Below are 20,404 nucleotides of genomic sequence, written 5' to 3'. Positions count from 1 at the left end.
AACAAGAACCAGCAGGTTTCAAATGACTCCAGCTGTGCTAAGTACTGACTGTGCAACAGATTTGCTCTCTTATATGTTGTTTTGTAATAGGAGTGATGCATAAGGTGAAAATCCCCAGATGGTAGGGATCCTATGGGGAATCAACAAGGAACTCAATCAACAACGAATAATAAAAAGAATAGAATATTTTTAAAAATGTAATGTAAAACTGAAATAGGTAAAATGCTCAAAGTTAAACACAATAAAATCATGTAACCACAGGACAATAGGTACAAATATCAAATGTGCTGTATTGTCATGTTGTTACTACACTTCACATAACACTTTAGTAGCCAGAAAAATATAAATTACATAGGTAGATAGATATAGATAATGTTTTAAACCAAAATCAGACTAATGTAAATGCAAGTGCCTAACTTATGAAAAGGTAATTTTGGAACTCAAATTAGAAAAACAACCAAAAATATAAAAGAAATCAACACTCATTAACCCAACATGGGTACTTTTGTCAGGGGCAAATGGTTCTCCTTAGACAAAAGATATGAAGAACTTTCCTTAAATATCTGAGTAACATCAGGCAGATAGGAACATGTACCGGTTCACTCTCAAAAAACCTATGAAGAGGCATGACTAGATACCTTTAACAGACAGAACAAACAAGAACCAGCAAACATCTCCACCATCTGAGTAATGTTACCATGCTTTGACACAGTAATTCATCAAGTCATTTTTGTTAGTCAAACTGTTTCTCATAGTCTCTGTTCCTTCCGCTGGAAACGAATTTAAATAGGTCAGATAATTTCAAAGGCACATTTGAATCTTGGGAATGCAAAACTGTTCTGAGTTCCATTAGAGACTAAATATATCTTTCTAAAATTTAATACAGAATCCAGACACTGCATTAATCACTATTCAATTATATTTTTTCATTTCCTTTTATAGATTTTATACTGGATTCTAGTGTACTGTCTGCATGCCAAATAGTCTGATAGGGGAAATTTTATATGATTCTTGTTTTCTTCCAAAATATATGTCTATCAGTTGTATATCAAAATGAACTCTTGATTACTAATACAAGTACCTAAGTATGCAGAGATTTTGCTAAAAGTTTTTGATAAGGATGTTTGGTAAAGAAGGAAGCTAATCCTTTATTAATCTCACCTCTGTCCTTCTGCACACAAGCCAATATTTTAAAAAGTAGTAAGATTGGTAGACAGAGTGGTGTATGAAAAAGTAGACATAATGGCAATTAGAAGAAAAGCAGAAATGACAAATACCATTAAGGGGTGGAAAAATCTATGTTAAACCAGACTACAAATGTCTTCATTGTGTGTTTATTTGATTAAGTAATTGGAAAATAAAATGAATATGTAAAATTTAATTCTAAAATCATCTGATTTTTCAAGTTAAATCAACATTCACTACATTTACTGATTGCTAAGTTCCCTCTTCTCAGCATTGTTACAAGCTGCATGTTGGAAATACAAAGATAAGTTAAACACATTTTCATCTGTATTCTTCTAACTAGTGTTATTTGATTTGCCTGAACTAGCATTTAAGAGAGAAAGATCATCGAGGAATAGGTTCATGTTTTGAGCAATCTTGACTATTTGCCTGAAGATAACCCTGTATCTGCTGGCAAGGATAGGCAGTCCTGCCAATAACAGATGGTCCTACCAGAATAGTTTAAGCCCCGAGGACTGCAGTGTCCAGTATCATCCAGAAGTCAATAACCCTTAGCTAGAGCAGAATTTAATTGTCTAAATAGAGAGTCTAGGTGTTGAAATGCTTTTGCTTAATAATTACCATGTTTAAAAATCAATGAGAGGATTCCACGTATTTTCCTGCCACTGCTTGACAGAAGATCTTACTGTCAAAATGAAGAATGAAAGTGAGTCCATGTCACACTAAAATATCCTGAGATTGTGTCTGTTTCAACACACTGTAGCAGAATTTCCATACTGATTTCAATGTGCGTCAAGGAAAAATGTTTTCACATAAATTCTGCTTTATTTTCAATTGCAAAATTGAATAGGTTGAGTTGTAATATTCTTCAGTTGTATGTCTAAAAAGCATTCCTTAATTTGGCAAGATACAACTTTGAAAAACACACATTTAAAAATAACATATTAGATGTATATAGATATAGATAAATATAAAGTGAATCTTTTCCCTACATCTAGCACAAAAGGATGCATTCTAGGTCTTGACACTTCGTGTGTCTTCAATCTATTCTTGCATGCCATCCACACATATAAGATCTACATATGTGAGCTTCATGATTTTAAAAATACAGAGAAGAAATTGGATATATACCAAATCATACAAATGAATATTGTCTAGCTAGTAAAGGACAAGAAGCAGAGCAAATCAAAGTTGCCAGTTCACAGGTGTCCCCAGCTGACACACACAGGAAGGCTTAGTGGCATTTCAGAATACCAAGGTGAAAATTGGTTCAATGACATAAATGTATGACACAGAAGGGTACAAACTCACAACTCAGAACTCACTCCATTTGTCACCATTTGTCACTTGCACCTTCGACAGCAAGTTTCCTGCAGAATCCTATGTAAGTGTGTATTTGAACATCCTCAGCATGCTGCTGCTACTGCACACAAGCACAGTCTAGCTGCATCCTCCGAATTATAGAAACACACCAGTATTATTTTTTTCTCTCGCTCAGAAAAAGATCTACTAGAGAAATTCTGTCAGCAGAAGAAGGCATTTTCTCCCTCTAAAAGCTACAGCTTCATTTCATAAATCCTGTGTGTTTCTATTTGTCTTTACAGTGTGGTTTGTTTAATGAGGGAAAATAAAACCTTTATTCTTTGAAATGGGGTGGCTATGACCTTGCAGCCCCACCAAAAAAACAAACAAAAAAAAACAACAAAACTATTTTGTTTTCAAAATCAATTCCTTATGATGACTCATAAGCAGCTACTGTTTCTACTATTAGAAAAATATGGATTATGTTTTTTTCCTTGTGGAAAAAAGTATGAAATTCATAAAATTATTTAAAATGAACTTAGCTATTTCCACCGATTTGTGTGTAACAAGGTCAGTCAGAGATATTAAGCTTTAAAGAAAAATGAAAGCTTAGGCCTTTACTGAACACTCACAGAAGGTAACTGTGTCTGAAATTAAGTCCTGTGCTACAAATACACACTATCTACAAATGAAGCAAAGAGGAATTCTAAAAATAGTCTGAGAAATGATAAATGTAAATTCCTATGAGGAAAAAGGGCTTAGTACCCAATCATCTTCATTATAGCAATGTTATATAGTCTGATAGCTTCCTAAGGTTTTCATCTGGTTAATGTTCAGAAAAGAGTTGTGATACAATTGAGTTTCCTCTCAGGAAAGGTGTAGCCAGATAATGAACATCAGAGGTTACCACAAGCAAACCCATAGCATCTATCTTTAGAATCAGCAAGGAACAAATCTGTCCATTGTAAGACATGTGTTTAAGATTTCTATTCTTTTAGATACATTGAATGGTTTTATATTTGGAAAAAAACAGGCAAGACTAATTCCCTAGGCTATAAATTGCTATAATGTGGAGAGAAACATGTTAGAGTTGTATTACAAAGCCTTTACTTCGTATTTAATAGGCACCTGCAATACCAGCATTATACAAAGCTCTCTACTTTGCAAATCTTTAAAACCCCACTTAATTTTCAGCACTGATTTCCTGCAATCTAAGAGCTTATGAAGGGTTCACTGTGTTCATACAGATCTATGCAAAATGTGCCAGAGCTTCCTTGTCTGTGATGGCATTCATTTGGAGGTGAATCCCAAATTTCTATCACTGGCATGCTTATTTCCGACTAAAATAAATATTCTCAGGATGAAAGCTGAAGATTAGGAGGACAAAAAAAGGAGGAAAAGTAACTAGCACTGGGAGAGATATATGCAAATACCAGCTCAATGACAATTCTTCATACTATTCATAATGGAAGCTTAAAGATCCAAATACTCTGGAACCCATTAGTTTCTCAATACCCTGAAAGGGATTAGAGAGTTTCTTAATCAACAGCTAAGACTGTGAAGAAAGTTTGGAAATTGGATATCAGCAAAGCTGTGTAATACTAAAATGTAGAGATAGATATACAAACTGTCAAAGCATGCTAAATACAAGACACTATATGAAGGAGATAAAATAGAATACATCTCAATTCTTCCTTACAGTTTATGTTAAAAAAAAGTCTATGCAAAATGAAAGGTGCTAAAATCCTCCCAAGAAGAGGTAGGTTTCCTGTATTCCTCCTTAAATACTGCAACAATTAGTAAAAAATTACAAGAGGAATTCACTCAAATATGCCTGAATAATCTTGATTGTAATCACAAGTTCACCACCCCTAGTAATATGTGATCTCCATCCATAATTTTTAATGCAAAAATGTACTTATTTTATATATGCATAAATAGATCTTTAATAAGTGACCATGAGTTGTGAATTTCTTAAAGTTATATGTTATGCTTCAGAAAATTCTGACACTATTCTTGTGGACATGAGACAAAATGTTTATGGGACAAAATATAAGTGAGAGGAGGTTAATTATAGATTTTTCCAGTTTACTTGTTAGAGAACTATTGTTTAACTTACATAGGAATTTCAGTTTTAATGAATCATGTCCTAGGGGAAAAGGTATATAAAGAAAAGGCAAAAAGTCATACAGGTTCATATATATCTTTAAATTTTCTCTCTTGCTAATGACTGACAGAGCCAAAGAGTTGTATCAGAGAAAGGCAAATAAGCATGTATTCCTTTCTGAATGAAATGTTTGACATTTTTAACAGTTTTCTGAAAGAACTGATGAAATCTTAAAAGAGGAGTATATCTCCTTATGTGCCTGAGAGACCATATTCTGAACTACATTTGCATTTACATCTACAGCATAGTACAAATGTGTGTCTGTGGGGGAAAGAGGGTACATTTATACAAAGGTCATGAGATATTAGCATCATTATTTTGAATGTTTGACTCTACTTGATTCATTTCCTAAAACTCTCACTATTGTTAGCCCTTGATAGAATCATATTTTAGAAAGTATATAACTTGCGGCTAGGGGTTCGGATATGTTCAAGTCTACAAAGAACATTAATTGCGACATTATGTGCTATGAAAGTGAAAAACAAAACTAAATCCACAGTTCTTACTTACTAGTGAAGTTAAATGTTTAGTAACTTATTTGCTAACATTATCAAGAATCTAATTCATAGTTTGAATAAAGAATCCTGTTCATGCAAATACAAGACTAAATTTAGATAAGTATTACTCTGAGGAGTTTTAAATGAAAGTAATAAGACAATACATTTGGTTTGTTTTTTTTTTTTTCAATTGCACACTATTTAAGCATCTACCACCAGCAAAGTCAAACTTTGAAGTATTAAACTGGAACATGTACACATTCTACTTGGCCTGGAGACTATGTAAACATACCAACTAGATAGATAAACCAACATAAACACTCTAGTTTTTGACACTTGGTAACGACTGAATTCCCTCAACTAAAACAATAAAAATAACAAACAAAATTGAAAAATCTAATAAAAGTAATTGAAAAAATATGTTAGAAGAAAATACGATGGAAAAGTGTCACTTTCTATAGTGTGAAACAATGCAGCAGGAATAAGATCACATCGAGAAGCTAAACCTAATAATTTGTGTATATTTTTTAGATATCTTACATGTCAGTACGAAATATTAAACCCCAGGAATCAATATGTCACACCATGAAAAAATTGAGTTCTAACTTTGTGGTTCACATAGAATTTAAATCCTCCATTTTTCTTTAGCTATCTTAATTGTTCCTATCAGTGCAAGGTAAGCGATACCTTGTAATAATAATGAAAATACAAACATAAAAAACTGTATTATTACTGACAGAAAATTTCTCTGTATTTTTTTTTCTTTCCCATACTAAGGAGTAGAATCTCTGGGTCTTGGACATGTAAACAAGTGCTCTACTGCTGAACTATTTCCCTAGTCGTGAGAAATATTTTTAATAAATCCAACTTTTCTATCAAAATATGAAGATGTCTCATCTCAATTAGACACTGAAGTATATCCTCTATCTGTAATTGCAATAAAATTTAGGGCATAAGTGAATAGAATGTTAATTATAGAAATTGATTCTATATTATCAACTGTTTGAGAATTTGCAAACATACTTGTGTTCAAAGCAGTTGCAATTTTTCATATTCTATTCTCTTTAAGTTTGTTAGAAATTAGTGCCAGATTATAGCTTGAACTTTATAGGTTTGAGGCATCATGATTGTAAGAGAAAATAGCAAATATTTGTCTAAAAAATCCAAGAAAAAAAGTAGCAATCTTGAATAGTTTGCCAGTCTTTTATTCAAACATTTGAATGAATATTCAAAGAGATACCTTCTTTCTCTTAAGTTTATGACCATAAGACATATACTCAAGGAAAGAGAGTAGAAATTTAAAAAAACAGAATTCATAACATTGTTAAAATAACTTGAAGTTGAGTCATATTTCATAATGTCTCACCCAAGTTCAACCATCAGAGTAAGTATACTCCACAGTTCAGGAGCTGAAAATATTTTAACATTTTTGCTTGACTCACAGTAGTTAACATTTGCTCCCCTCACTTTCAATTGCAGATTTTTTTCTTCCTGACTGTTCTAAATATCAGTGCTGTGACTGCCTCCTGTGTTTTACATGACACAATAACATTTCAGTAGTGATTGTATTAGATTACTGTTAAAAAATAAAAGTAATCATGGATGTAATGTAATGTATCTAGCTGGTTTGAAGATAAAGCAATTCCCTTTAAGGCTGTTAAAGCACATGTACACTCCTGAGTACAATATATACTCACATTTTCAATGTACAAATCTTTCTGTTCATACATAGCTGTGTATATGAGAAACTACCCTAGATTTTAAAAAGTTAGTCAGGATATTTAAGCTCTAAAAGAAGCATTCCATTTAGAAAACTAAATACGACTCTTTACCTAAACCAAACTCCTGTGGAACTCTCATAGATTGTATAACTACTTGTAGAACTTGTCAAATGTAAATAGATCACTATTTTTTAACCTTAACATTTTTATTATCACTCCCATCCTGTAAAAAAGCACACTGGGACCAGGAAGATTAATTCCCCAACTGCTGTCAACTGCTGTGTTAGGAAACAGCAATCAACAGCTTACTGTAAAGCCTCCAGCTACAATAAAACGCTTTCAATATGTGGGTGAGAGTTGGGTGGGGCAAAAGCAGGTCTGCTGGATGATATTATGAGGAAAGGAGCTCAGCTTTCTTGATTCAGTATGCTAAGGCGGGTTCTAAATGTTTGTTCCCTAGATTAGTAGGATCAATATTATCTAGAAAATGGCTACCAAGGTGCCTTTATAGGCCTGACTCAATGGTACTGAACTACAACCTCTCTCAGTGACTCCCAATTTTTTGTCTTTTCAGAAGTGTTCCAAGTGGTTCTGGAACATCCCACCATTTGAAAACATGCATTTTAAAATCAGTTCCACAAATAATACCCTAATTTCTCTTCTTGGAAAAATACACCCAAGAATGTTATCATTTTAAAACCCTACTGGAGCCGGACTCCCGTGGCTCATGCCTGTAATCCTAGCTACACAGGAGGCTGAGATCTGAGAATCAGGGTTTAAAGCCAACGGCAGGAACATCGGTGAGACTCTTATGTCCAATAAACCTCTAGAAAACCGGAAGTGGCACTGTGGCTCAAGTGGTAGCACACTTGCCTTGAGCTGAAAAGCGCAGGGACAGTGCCCAAGCCCAGAGTTCAAGCCCCACGACTGACAAAAAAACAAAAAACTATTGGAATTGATTATGTTATCATTCTCTCAAACTTACGGTGACGAAATTTTCCTTTTTTTTTTTTTTGATAAACACATACTGAGAAATAATCTTTTGCTTAAGCTATGGAAATTCTCAATCTGGGAATGCTAAGAACACTCACAGAAGTTTATGGAAAGCAATTAATGGAACATGTAGTGATAGATTTGTTATACTGAGTAGAAATAAAAGCTTAAAAAGATAAAGTGTCTGTGAAAAGAGAGGAAATGATGTGCAATTGTTGGTACATTCTTTGCAGGTAAATATATAAAAAAAAAAAACAAGGAAGAAGTAATCAGACAAAATAGGAATCGCAAGTAGCATGAATCAGTCCATAATATAGAAATCAAACATGCATTCAGTGCACAGAAAATACAACCTGGTGGTATTTATGTTTGGCAAACTTTTACTGAAGATTTTTGGGTTTTACCCAGTATCAATTAAAAACCATAAAATGGAGGTGATCTGACATGATTTATGAGAATGAAAATATTCACAGATCATAGATTATTTGATAAAGTTCTTTCAAAAGCTGCTGTAACAATAAACTTTACTTTCCAAGTTGTACAGCTTATATAATAGCCACTAGTGGAAATGAAAGAGCTAACCAAGGAAATGATAGATTAGTTACTTATCTTAACTAAATCAACTTCAGATCATTGTCTATAGTTCAGTGGAAACAAAAATTCAAAGAGCAATATATGTGTAATTACAGAAAACAGGCTTTTCCACCCTAAAATCATATGCACTGCTATACCTATTATGAGACCTCTCCACTTATTTTTAATATTCCTTTTTCTCCAACATCACTGCATTTTTTCTCTTTCAGCACAGAAACTTCTAAAAGGTGCAACGAAAGCTGTTTTAGTAACTCTTTATCATAATTGTGAATTATGGTTACACTTGGCCTTCAAAATGCTTGTTGGAAAGCTGCAGAATGCCACATGGTCAGAAGAAATATCTAAATTGCACTTCAGTTCCAGTTAGAGAATTACTCAATATCCTACTTCAAGGATTACATCATACCAACAAATATCTTTATGATACACTAGGCTTCAAGAAAAGGTCTTGTACATGCTTTGCTGAAATGTACTTAACGTTTATATCACTGCAATAAATACACATATATGTATATATAGGTATGTATGTGTGTGTGTGTGTATATATATATATATATATATATATATATATAAGTTTAGCTGTTGGGACACAGACAAAGTTGGCATGTACCTAAAAGCTAATATCCAATACACTTAGATGAAAAGAAAGATTTAGGAAGTACAATAGCACATTTCTTTGGAAAAGAGCTTTTATGTGAAAAGCTTTAAATCATATTAGCTTCATCAAGATAGAATATGAATCATAAAATGTTATAAACATTGTGAAAAACCTTCATATTAAAAATGAACAGTAATACTGTATTTATTTTCATTAAAATAGCAACTTCTTAATTATAGCCATCTGGTTTTACCAAATACTTTGCTTGCAATTAACCCTTTAGCAACTAGTGAAGTTGTTAGCTAACCTGGACAATTTCCACATTTTAAAGTACCATCCTCTTTTCAAGTCACAATAAAGTTAATATAGATAAACAAGTTGTCCTTTAACTTCCAGCTTGCATGTGATAACCTCACAGATCATTCCTGGGCTTGAATCTGATTTATTTAAGTCATTTCATCTTGTTTTAAGTCATTTTGTCTTGTGTATTTAAGCTCTAAGCTTTGTGCTTCTAAAATGATCTATAGATTTTGACATTTCCAATGGAGATTTTACACATATAATTGCAGGCAGTATACTTAAGATTCTGGGAATTTATTTGTGATTTGTTATCTAAGCTATTTTCATAAATATCTTAGTGCTTTAAAGACTTAAAGTCATCTCAGAAGAATAAATTGATTAGTAAAGGGGAAATAGTTTCCACAAGAGATCCTACTATACCATATTGGGGGGGGGGAAGGAAGGAGGGGAGGAAAGCTTAGGATTTTCCAAACTCTCATCAATGACTATCAAGACTATTCTGTGCTTGAATTTTGTTTTACTTAATTTTCTATCTAACAATTGTGAGTGGGCCATGACTAGGTTTGGACTCCATCCCAAAATACTAAGAACCTGGATTAGGAAATCCTAGAAAGTTGGTGTGTTGGGAGCATAAAAGAGCAAACAAATGAACTTAAATACTAGTGGGTCCAGATCAGCTATCATTAAAATAGAAGGTATCTTTGGCTGTCCTACCATTTTGATCCTTCCCTCCCCCCACTCCCCCTTTTGCTGCTACTATAAGATTGGACCATTGCCAGCCCAAGCGACATGATACCTTAGTGCCATCTACAGGCTATTATCGACATTCAAATTTTGTGACAACAGACAGGCACCAGTGAAATAAATTAGACAGCACTGCATTTAAATCTTTATTAACAAGGAAGTATTAGACCTAAGAAAAACTAATTCTGGATTTGGTTGAAATATGAGTTTCTCAGCCTCTTAATCCCTCTTCATATGGCGTGTTTCACAGTTTAAAATGAGTTATGACAGATCACTTATGCATTACTAAGATGAGAGAATATTTACAATGGATTCATTCTTTTCTCAATAAATCAGTTATATTAAGAAAATGTTTTTGTTTTCTTTTTTTGAAAGTATTTTGCCACGGAAGACACTGAAAATCTATCTGTCAAAGATCCAATTTACTATATTACAGTAAAATAATTTGAAATCAAAGAGATGACCTCCTATATGGCTTAGTTGCAATCTATCAACTATCATTGCTTCATCACTGATTTACATTTAATACTCTACTATCTTGTCTAAAGACATTAAAAAACCCACACACATTAACCCCTTTAGTAACCACAGCTCCAATGTAATTGGCATCAGACCTTCAAATGTCACTTACTACTTGAGATTTGAAGGTGACTTATTAGATCAAGAGGTAATATGAAATGTTTGAAGCAGGCAATTTAGAAACCCCAGGAGCAGAATTTGGCCTAGCAGGATTATTTTTCTCTTCTTCTTCTTCTTCCTCAAACATTATCTTGGGACATTTTGAAATAATTTCCTCTTTTCATCTTTTACCATTTGAAGGGAATTGGAGGTTAAATAATTCTCAGAACTGGGAAATTTCAAAGCTGTGCTAAAAATTCTTGACTGAGCCCCAGTGGAATAGAAAAGGGGTCAGGTTGTTTTATTTTTTTTGTTTTGTTTTGTTTTTGTTTTTCTTTTTCTTTTCCCCTCTTTTATAACTAAGCTAAAGTTAGACCCAAACAATAGACACACTGGCACGTTAATACTGGTTGACTGGGCACTTGTATGCAGTACTTATAGACCAGTAAAAGTGCTCGTTTACCTGTCTGGTGTGTAAGGGACCCTTTGTCTTGAAGCCTCCTTGAGAACTGCACTCTGAAGCACTGAAGTGGTCTGAACTAGTGGAGGAGCGTTTGGAAAGGGTGTCACAGCCCCCGACAAAGGTGTTGTCCAAAGGGAGCTCCTGAATCACGTGGTGCTTTTTCACAGAAACTGGAGTGTCTGGTTTGAGATGAAAAGCAGGCTGTGGAGAGGCAGATTTGTAGTGCTTGGCCAGGTCAGGGCTGTTAGGTTTGAAGGTGGTTGGAGGTGCCGGACCCCAGTCAAATCTTCCTATACTTTGCTCCTCCAGTTCAGCTGGCAGGCTGATTGTCCCATTGATAGGTTCGTGAACTGCATCCTCAGGTTTGGATTCTTCAATAGTCACAAAGTTCAGAAGGGAGCTCTTGGGAGACTTTCTTTTCTTCCTTTTCTTCTTCTTGCTTTGCTTGTTTTCCTGGTTGGGAGACATCCACTCGGCACCTTGCTTGCTCCTCTGAGCGGCTTTGAACCGCGAGGCATGGCGACAGCGCACTAGAACGGTGACAAAGATCACCACGATCACCACCATGGCTCCGGCGACGATAGCGATCATGATGGTGAGATAGTCCTCGTTTTGGTAGGGTTGACTACTGTCCCCTATGTTCCTGTCCAATGGGGTCTCCATAGTCCTGCGGATCAAGTCGTAGATATAGGAGGCGTTTCCGGCAGTGTCGTTGACGTAGAGAAACACGAGCACGAGTGTGTGCAGAGACTTAGGGTACCCCAGGTCACTGATATTGACCACCAAACGGTGCAAACCCACATCGGTGGGCACCGGCTTTTCTTCCAGCGTGATGTTACCTGTCACTGGGTCAATCCGGAATAACCCTTTGTTGTTCCCACTGACAATGGTGTACTTGAGTTCTGCATTCATTCCGGTGTCAATATCCACGGCAAAAACTTCTGCCACCACAGACCCAGGGATGGCCGAGAGGGGCACCAACTTAAAAGAAGTGTTAGATGGTGGAGAAATGACCACCGGGCTGTTGTCATTGACATCCATGACATTGATGGTGACTTTGGCAGTCGAGGACCGAGGTGGCTGCCCTCCATCAGTGGCTTTGACATCAAAAGTGTAAGAACTCTGCTGCTCTCTATCAAAGGAGACATTTGACTTTATGACTCCCGAGTAGGGATCCAACACAAAGTTCTCATTGTCATTTAGAATGGAAAGAGTCACAGCTTTATTCTCTCCAGCATCTGCATCTGTCACTGTGATCACCCCCACAGTACTATACTTTGGCAGATTCTCAGACACGAAAAATTGAAAATGGTTATGAGTAAACTTGGGGCTATTGTCATTCTCATCCAGAACTGTAACTATCACAGCAGCTTGGCTTTGCAGGGGAGGGGTCCCATTGTCCCTGGCAGTTACTGTGAAAATGAATCGCTCTTGCTCCTCTCTGTCAAAGACTCTAGAGGCTGTTAAAACTCCGGTCTTTCGGTCCAGATCAAAGAAGGAGGCATTCGGTCCAAGCTGATAAACAATGTCTGCATTTTTCCCGCTATCGTCATCTGTGGCGCTAATAGTCGTTAAGTATAACCCACGTCGGTTGTTTTCAGAAACTGACAGCTCAATTACAGGCTGGTTGAAAATTGGTGGGTTGTCATTTTCATCTTCAAGCTTAACCCTTACTAGGGCAGTCTGATTCAAACTGGGCTTCCCAGAATCAGAGGCAACGATTTTAAAGCTGAATTCTTTGGTGCCCTCATAGTCCAACAAGGAAGAGGTCTCTAGCAAATACTGGTTGTCATAGACTGCCTTCAAATGAAATGGGACCTCTCTTTCAATAAAGCAGATCACTTTGCCATTCACATCGGTGTCCTTATCTGAAACTGTAATGAGGGCAATCTTTGTATTGACAGGATCTTTCTCTGATAAATACACCGTGCCATTGATGGGACTTATAATGTACCTGAGGTCGATGTTGGGAGGGTTATCGTTTACATCAGTGACATTGATGGTAACCGTGGCTCGAGCAGGAGTAGAGCTGCCATCACTGGCCAGCACTGTCACTTTGTGAATGGCTGTCTCTTCTCTGTCTAAGGACCTCTGAACTGTAATCAGCCCAGTAGTGTTATTTAAAGCAAAGAGTCTTTTGGTTGCAGGGGCGACCTGGGCACCAAACACGTATCGGATTTCAGCATTGCTCCCAATGTCTGCATCAGTAGCATGGAGCTGAATGACAGAGGTCCCCACAGGAGCATTCTCTGGAATATGCACCTCCACTTGACCCTCTTTAAACACTGGCCGGTTGTCATTTACATCACTTACTGTGACCTGCAGTATGGCTGTGCTGGATTTCTGTGGAGTGCCTCCATCCTCCACTTTGATTTTCATCACATAGGTATCTTTCTGTTCTCTATCCAAGTTTTGCTGAACAATCAATTGCGGCCACTTCTCTCCCTCCGGAGTTTCCACAATATCCAGTCCAAAAACACTCTGCCCATTTAGCAATTCATAATGCTGTACACCATTGAAGCCTGTGTCAGGATCTGTTGCTGATGGAATTGGAAAGCGGCTGTTGATCAAAGTGTTTTCTGGAATGGAAATATTGATGACAGGAGATGGAAACATGGGGGCATTATCATTGGTATCCTTGACAATTATCTTGATTTTGATCAGCCGGAAAAAGTCATTGGGGAGGATCACCACCTCAAGTTCAAAGAAACACTCATTCTCCTCAGCATAAGTAGCTCCAGCACAGAGTTTTTCTCTGTCTATTCTGTTAGAGGTGGTGAAAATTTCCCCAGTGCTGCTGGATACTTTCACCAAAGGGGCATCTCCAGCTTTAGAAACCAGTCTGTAGACAAGGCTGGCACTGGTCCCTGTGGCAGCATTGATGTGAGAAATGTTCAGATCCTTTGGTATGTTTCCTATGGGTACATTTTCAGGCAATTCTTCCCTAATCGTGTAAATAAGTTCTTGAGCTATTGCAGAATCCAGCCTTAAACAGGCAATCAGAGCAGCCAACAGGTAAAAATCCCTCAGGTCCATGATAATGTATTTATGTTCCTTCTCTGGAATTTAGGGTTTAAAGGTTCCCACTGAGGAAGGACGCACAAATGGCAAGTGGAAGTGTGCATGGACTGGAGGATGCATTACATTTCACCGTTTACTTGGAGACAGCCACTGTCAACACAATTGTACAGACAATATTATTCTTTAGTAAATAAAACCACAGTCTCTCTCTCTCTCTCTCACACACACACACACACACACACACAAAACAATCACACCACGTTATTTCCATCGGCTATTGGTAAACATGGCAGTTTGCTCTACCACTGTTCACAAGTTAACTCTGGGTTTAAAAACACATAATACCCTCTGCTTGTTGCATTTGTCCAGAAAAAAAATGAAATGACTTACTCTTGCATTAAAAACAGCAGCAGCTGTGCTCACCTGTGTATCCCCATGCTGTTTCATTTTAGGATACTCTTTAATTGAAAACATGCATTTTTGCTCTCCTCTTCCCCTCCCCCACTTACCCACCTCCTGGCCTCTAACCCACCTCTCACAGTTGTTGTAGGTGTAAGTGAAAACCCCTACTTAGCTAGATATGGTTCCTGCTAATTGCTTTGTCACATGTCAGATGTGATGTGTTTTGTTTTTTTTTTCCTCTGCCACACTGAGTCATCTTTTTTCTATGACTCTCTCCTCCCTCTCTCTCTCTCTCTCTCTCTCTGCTCTTCTTCTGGTTCTAATACAGTCTCACTGGGAAAAGGGCATTGGACATAGAGCAGCAGAAGCAGCAGCAGAGGTAATAGTCACTAGCCACTACACATTCTGCTGCTTAAAAGCATAAAACCCGGACTTCAAATTTCTTACTCAAAGCCTGCCGTTCTTTCTCCATATTGCCAAATTATCCTCATTAGGATTGAAAAGCACATGAAAACTTTAAAAAATGATAATGATAATAATAACAATAACAATATGCAATTCCTTGTCCTAGAGAGTGCTGAGATGTTCGTGAAACGCAGCTAACATTCCCAAGTAACCTCACAACATTTTCTACTGAGCATTTAAAAAAAAAAGAGAAATACACTTCCTCAACCCTGCTCTCTGCTTAAAATATCATTTAACATTGGCCACACGTAAATACTGCAACCCAACAACGCACGTAAAACGGCTTCTGCTCAGACGCCCTCCCTTAACTGCAGTTTAAATGGGTGCAAAGCTCCAGGCAGCTACCTACTTGTGTAGGACTGGTCAGTTCCCAGGCTTAATCTTATCTGCATTAGGCTGCCCAGTAGCTGATGCCCGCGATTAGTTCCAGCAGAGTGATGCAGGTAGGGATGCAGATATAGCTTCGGAAGGTGAGCTCTGCCCCAACTGCCTGCCCAATTACGAACACTCCTCGTCTGCACTGACGACATAGCTCAACACAGAATTTACAATTGTGCATGCGAAACTTTACACTTACGTGAGTTGCCTCAACCTTTCTCCTCTCCGGGTTTGCTGCAGTTAAGCCTGATTTGTTCCAACACATAGAAAGCCATGCATCTGGTAGCACCAGTTTGGGGGAGAATTCATGAAGCAGCCAAACGTTTCCTCCTTGTAAAATGTGTAGCTTCTGGCTGGCAAATTAGCAACTCCCGGAGAACAAATTCACAAATTTGTCGTTAGTCATTCTCTCCACCGTCTGGTCTCTGTTTCACCCACTGGGTCGGGGTGCTTCTGGTATTTCAACGCACACCACCTCCGGGCGCACTTCTTTAGCTCAAGAGTATTTTCCACAGCGTCAGGCATACCATTCCCATCGGATGTCAATACTGCTTAAGTCTCTAACTTCTTTGTAGGAAACGTCAGAGTTGGGGTGATGGTGACACACTGGCAGCTTTCCGGGGTGACAGTGCCCCCGACCAGTTCCTAAGCGGTTATCTGTGGGGTGCTTCAGAGACTCCAAGGAGCTCCTTGCCGTCTCGCATGCTCTCCCTCTCTCCCTTCTCCTCGGTCCCCCCTCTCTCTCTCCCTCTCTCTCTCCTCTCTCCCTCTCTCTCCTCTCTCCTCTCCGCTCTCTGAACTGAATTTCTTGATATAACTCTCAATAAGCCCAGAGGGAGGGCGTGACGGCTCAAGCCACGCCCCCTGGATCCTGATTGGTTCTCATCTTGCGGTGCGGGCGGGCGCACCCGGCGGGAGGGTGGGGGCGCAATACAAGGCTCTGACTGTCTCTCAGCTGCCTGTCCTCAGAGCCCCCCCCCTCCCCCACCGGCAACCACGAAAACCCGGAGATCTGATCCTGGTCCCCGGAGAGAGCCGGGTTCCGCGACAGGCACTGAGCATGCCCGACAGCGTGCCACCGGGAGGGCGGCGGCGGCGGCGGGCTGCGAACCGCGGAGCACTGCGGTCCGGCTAACGCGGACGCCGGTGCGCGGCGCTCATTCCTGAGGCGGAGATCGTGGCCGCGGGCAGATTGGGGTCACCCCCCCCCCGGTCACACACACACGGGGACAGCTCGTTTCTGGGTGCACAGGAGACGTGTCTGATTGTTGAAGTGTAGGGGCCGAAATGCACAGATGGGAGAGACGCACAGTCACACCCCCACCCCGCCCCGATCGGCGGAGGCACCCCCACCGGCGGACCCTCGTCTGGCCGCGCGCACACTGACGCGTGCGCGGGGCCGGGACCGCGGAGAGAAGGGCGCCCGGGGCGGATGGTCCAGGTGGGGCAGCTGATTTCATTTCATTTTATTATATATATATATATATATATATATATATATATATATATTTCCAAGAAGATGAGAGAACATTAATCTGGGCATTTCCTATGTTCAGGGACGTGGACTTTGCCTGGAGGTGAGGAAAGTTGCGGCTTCTAGGATCGCCGATGGCAGCCGCGGGACGAGGCGCCGGATCTGGGGCGCCCTAGCCCGGCCCGCCGGGAACCCCGAGCTGCCCTGCCCGCCCCGCACGCGCTGCCACAGCCCGCCGCGGCAACTTCGCTTCCGAGAGGCTGGAAGGAGTCCCGAGCAGCTGTTTTCCAAGCTGTGAATGCTTCCTCTCCCCCTAGGCTCTGCGCTGCAATACCTCCTTCCCGTGCAATTCATTCCTATGATTCAGCTCTGTAGTAGATGCTCAGACGTTTCCTACTTTCAGATCAGATCCGGATAGAATGACTCCCGGAAGGACTAAGCTTTATTCCTGCATGACTGGTCCCCAAAGCACTTTTCGGTGCTTGATTGATCTTTTAAAGTCGGTAAACCACAGTCGGTTTGCAGACTTACACAACGACCAGGCCAGAATAAAGTTTGGGATATTGACATAACAGCTCACTTGGAATACTTTTTTTATTTTTATTTTCCTGAATGCCTTATGCAGGTTTTCTGAGATGGTCTTAATGATTAACCCCCCCCCCTTATTGGAATAAAAGAAGATACTTGTTTCTTTGGGTGCCCCATAGTTTCCTACCATGCAGAGCTGTGCACAATGGTGGCTTGTTTTCGAACATCTCTTGTTCTTGAATACAACGCATTTCTGCTTACATATAAATATTTATTTTTAGGTAGTTAAATTTGAAATGGATAAAAAAAGAATCACCTTTCAAGCCTGTTAAAGTATATATTGCATAAATATTTAATAAATTTATTTGACATTGTGATTTTCTCACATGAATTTGTAAACCCCACCTTTTCCTGGAAACTTTTCTTTAGGCGAATATTTCACAGGAAAAATACATTATCCAGAGGCATACTGCAAAATCTATTATTCCTTTATATTATATATATTGCATTAAAGGTAATAAGTTTATAGCATTTTATGCGGTAATATAGCTACTATAGCAATATGAGATATGATTAGAATATATATAATGTTAAAAATAAAATATGAGCATGTCATCAGGAAAGTATTAAATCTACAATAATTAGAGTGAACAAAAAGATTGTTCTCCCATCCAGGTGAATTAACACTTTGCCAGTCATAAAAATCTGCAGTTGAAGCTAGTACACTGTTCCAACTGTCACCTATGTGATGCTCTGAACTATTTAAAAACAAACAAGCCATCATTCTGATACGTTTACAGTAAGTACAGCAGCAAAACCACTTTCCAGTTCATTTCATGAACACCAGTTACATTTTAATCATACCATAGCCATTTCAAAGTCATGTAGTCACACACATAGCTTAGCCATAATTATTTGACATCATTCTTAAGCAAAATTGCTTGTTTGCTGGAGGATAGCTCTATTTGCTGCCATAGCCCATTATCACCTCCATGCTCATGAATGAAATAGTAATATGAGCACCAGGAAAGGCTTAGGAGAGAGAAAAGAATCACCTGATTAAATGTATGATCATTAGGCTTCAATTAAAGAAAACCAAAGGTCAAAGCCACAGAATGATATATGTCTAGATATCTTCTCCCCCAGAGGATACTGAATGTAATGTAGAAATGGAGCTATTGCCTCACATGATTCGATCTTATATTTATCTAGAATAGCTAAAGTATTGGTGTTCTTTAACCATAGCAGTTTTACACTCTTAATGTTAGAAGTGTAGAGACATTTCCCTAATACATTCCAGCTGCTGTTTACAGTGAGAAATATTATTATTCATATTAATTTTCTTAAAAGAAATTTAAAGGGGTCATATTCCTCTTTCCTATTTTGATATAATATTTCTATCTGAAATATTACAAAAATCATCAACCTAAGTAGAGCTATTCACAATCTATCATTGTTACTGTCTATTTACATGTTGCATCTGTACAGTTACCAATTAGGGACATATTTCTACATTTAGTGTTTGTTTTGCATTTTATCTTATTTTTGTTAGTGCACTTAAAACAAATTAGATACTCAATTATTTAACTTTCTGTGTAGATATTCTGATAGACATATTAGACTTCTAGTAGGATCTCTTTAACCCTTGCTCATTTTTGTCAGTTTTTCATATTTTCTTTGTTAAGGATTACAGGGCTTTCATCTGTATTGTTTGGCAATTAGTAGATTAGTAATCAAATCATTTGAGCAACAGTAATATTGTCTCCGTGTTCTCTTCTGGTTAAACAGGTCAGAGGATACTTGTAAAGCTCAGTCACCATTTAACTGAAGGTGAAAATGATATTACAGATTTGTACAGAAACAGCTGTTGTGTTAATAACATTATTTTATATTCCAAATTTAACACTGTACCTTTATATATTAAACAATACTTTTCATGTAATGACAATTAATAACTTGAATTATCAAGCAGTTCAGTTTGTTAATTGAATTCTCCTCTATGATTTTCTAGTTACCAATCAGCATTTTAAAATTCTCACTTCATGTAGATATTACAAAGTCTTTTCTCATGTTTCCTTTCATTTTTATAAAAGATAAGGATCAGATTTCCTCCTCAAGGACTTGCAGGCTAATATTTCTAACTCTTATACACTAGTTTTATAGCCCTGAGTTTAAAAGAATATAAAAACAGTTTTGTGAGCTTTACTTCTGAAGTTCTTTCAATCTGGATATTTTGTGTATGTCTAACAGACATAAATCAATCAATTACTGCATCTCTTAGGTCACAGCGGGAACTCCCCATTTCACAAAAAGGAGTAGACTATTATACCCTACTTGGGAGGAAGGTAGACTGTGTTAAAAATGCTAAGGGTTATGTGTATTATCACTCTTCAGAAAATGACAATGTGGAATTTTAACACCAGAAGAAGAAATTAACACCTTTTAAGGCTGTGCAAACAGGCAAAGTATAGTAAGCTCTTTGGGTATTTTTTTTTAACCTCACTACTTATTATTAGCTCTTTCCTTTTGAATCTTTTCCTTTTTTAATTCATTTTACTATTTTTTTAAGAAAAATCTAGTCCAAGATAATCAAATCACAAAGGAACGCAGGTGACAACCTTCATTCTCCCTGAATGACTGAGCTAAATTTATACCAATTTGCTATTTTTTTATGACTGACAATGATTATAGATGTCAGGTTTGTAGCTCTAACACCTATCACAATATAAACTGACATTTTCCAGTGCCACTATTGTATCATAATTACTGCATAAAGGAAATATTGAATTCTCGAGTTCTATTATTGCTTATGTAAGGTTTCAGATTATATATAGGCATAGCTTTCAGAAGAAACATGTTCACCATCCCTGGTAGGCCTCAAGGCAATCATGTAAGAAAATATGGGAAATGATTTTTATGATGGTAAACATACATATACAGATAGTTATATAATG

The 20,404-nt window shown here is 37.9% G+C and overlaps 1 protein-coding gene across 1 annotated transcript in view; it reads right to left on the bottom strand.

Annotated features, from left to right (window-relative positions):
- Pcdh9 (protocadherin 9) overlaps positions 1–16,214 on the bottom strand; it is an 885,074-nt gene extending 868,860 nt beyond the window's left edge. The window contains exons 1-2 of the mRNA XM_013032867.1: positions 15,648–16,214; positions 11,183–14,353 (exon numbers count right to left, since the gene is read on the bottom strand). Coding sequence (XP_012888321.1) covers positions 11,183–14,218 — 3,036 coding nt within the window. The 5' untranslated portion in view covers positions 14,219–14,353; positions 15,648–16,214. The remainder of the gene's footprint in view (positions 1–11,182; positions 14,354–15,647) is intronic.
- Positions 16,215–20,404: the final 4,190 nt, after the last annotated feature.

Source organism: Dipodomys ordii, unplaced genomic scaffold (assembly GCF_000151885.1).
Source record: "Dipodomys ordii isolate 6190 unplaced genomic scaffold, Dord_2.0 Scaffold1, whole genome shotgun sequence".
NCBI lineage: Eukaryota > Metazoa > Chordata > Mammalia > Rodentia > Heteromyidae > Dipodomys > Dipodomys ordii.
Note: the sequence above shows the minus strand (reverse complement) of the source record. Positions and strands in the feature narration are given on the sequence as shown.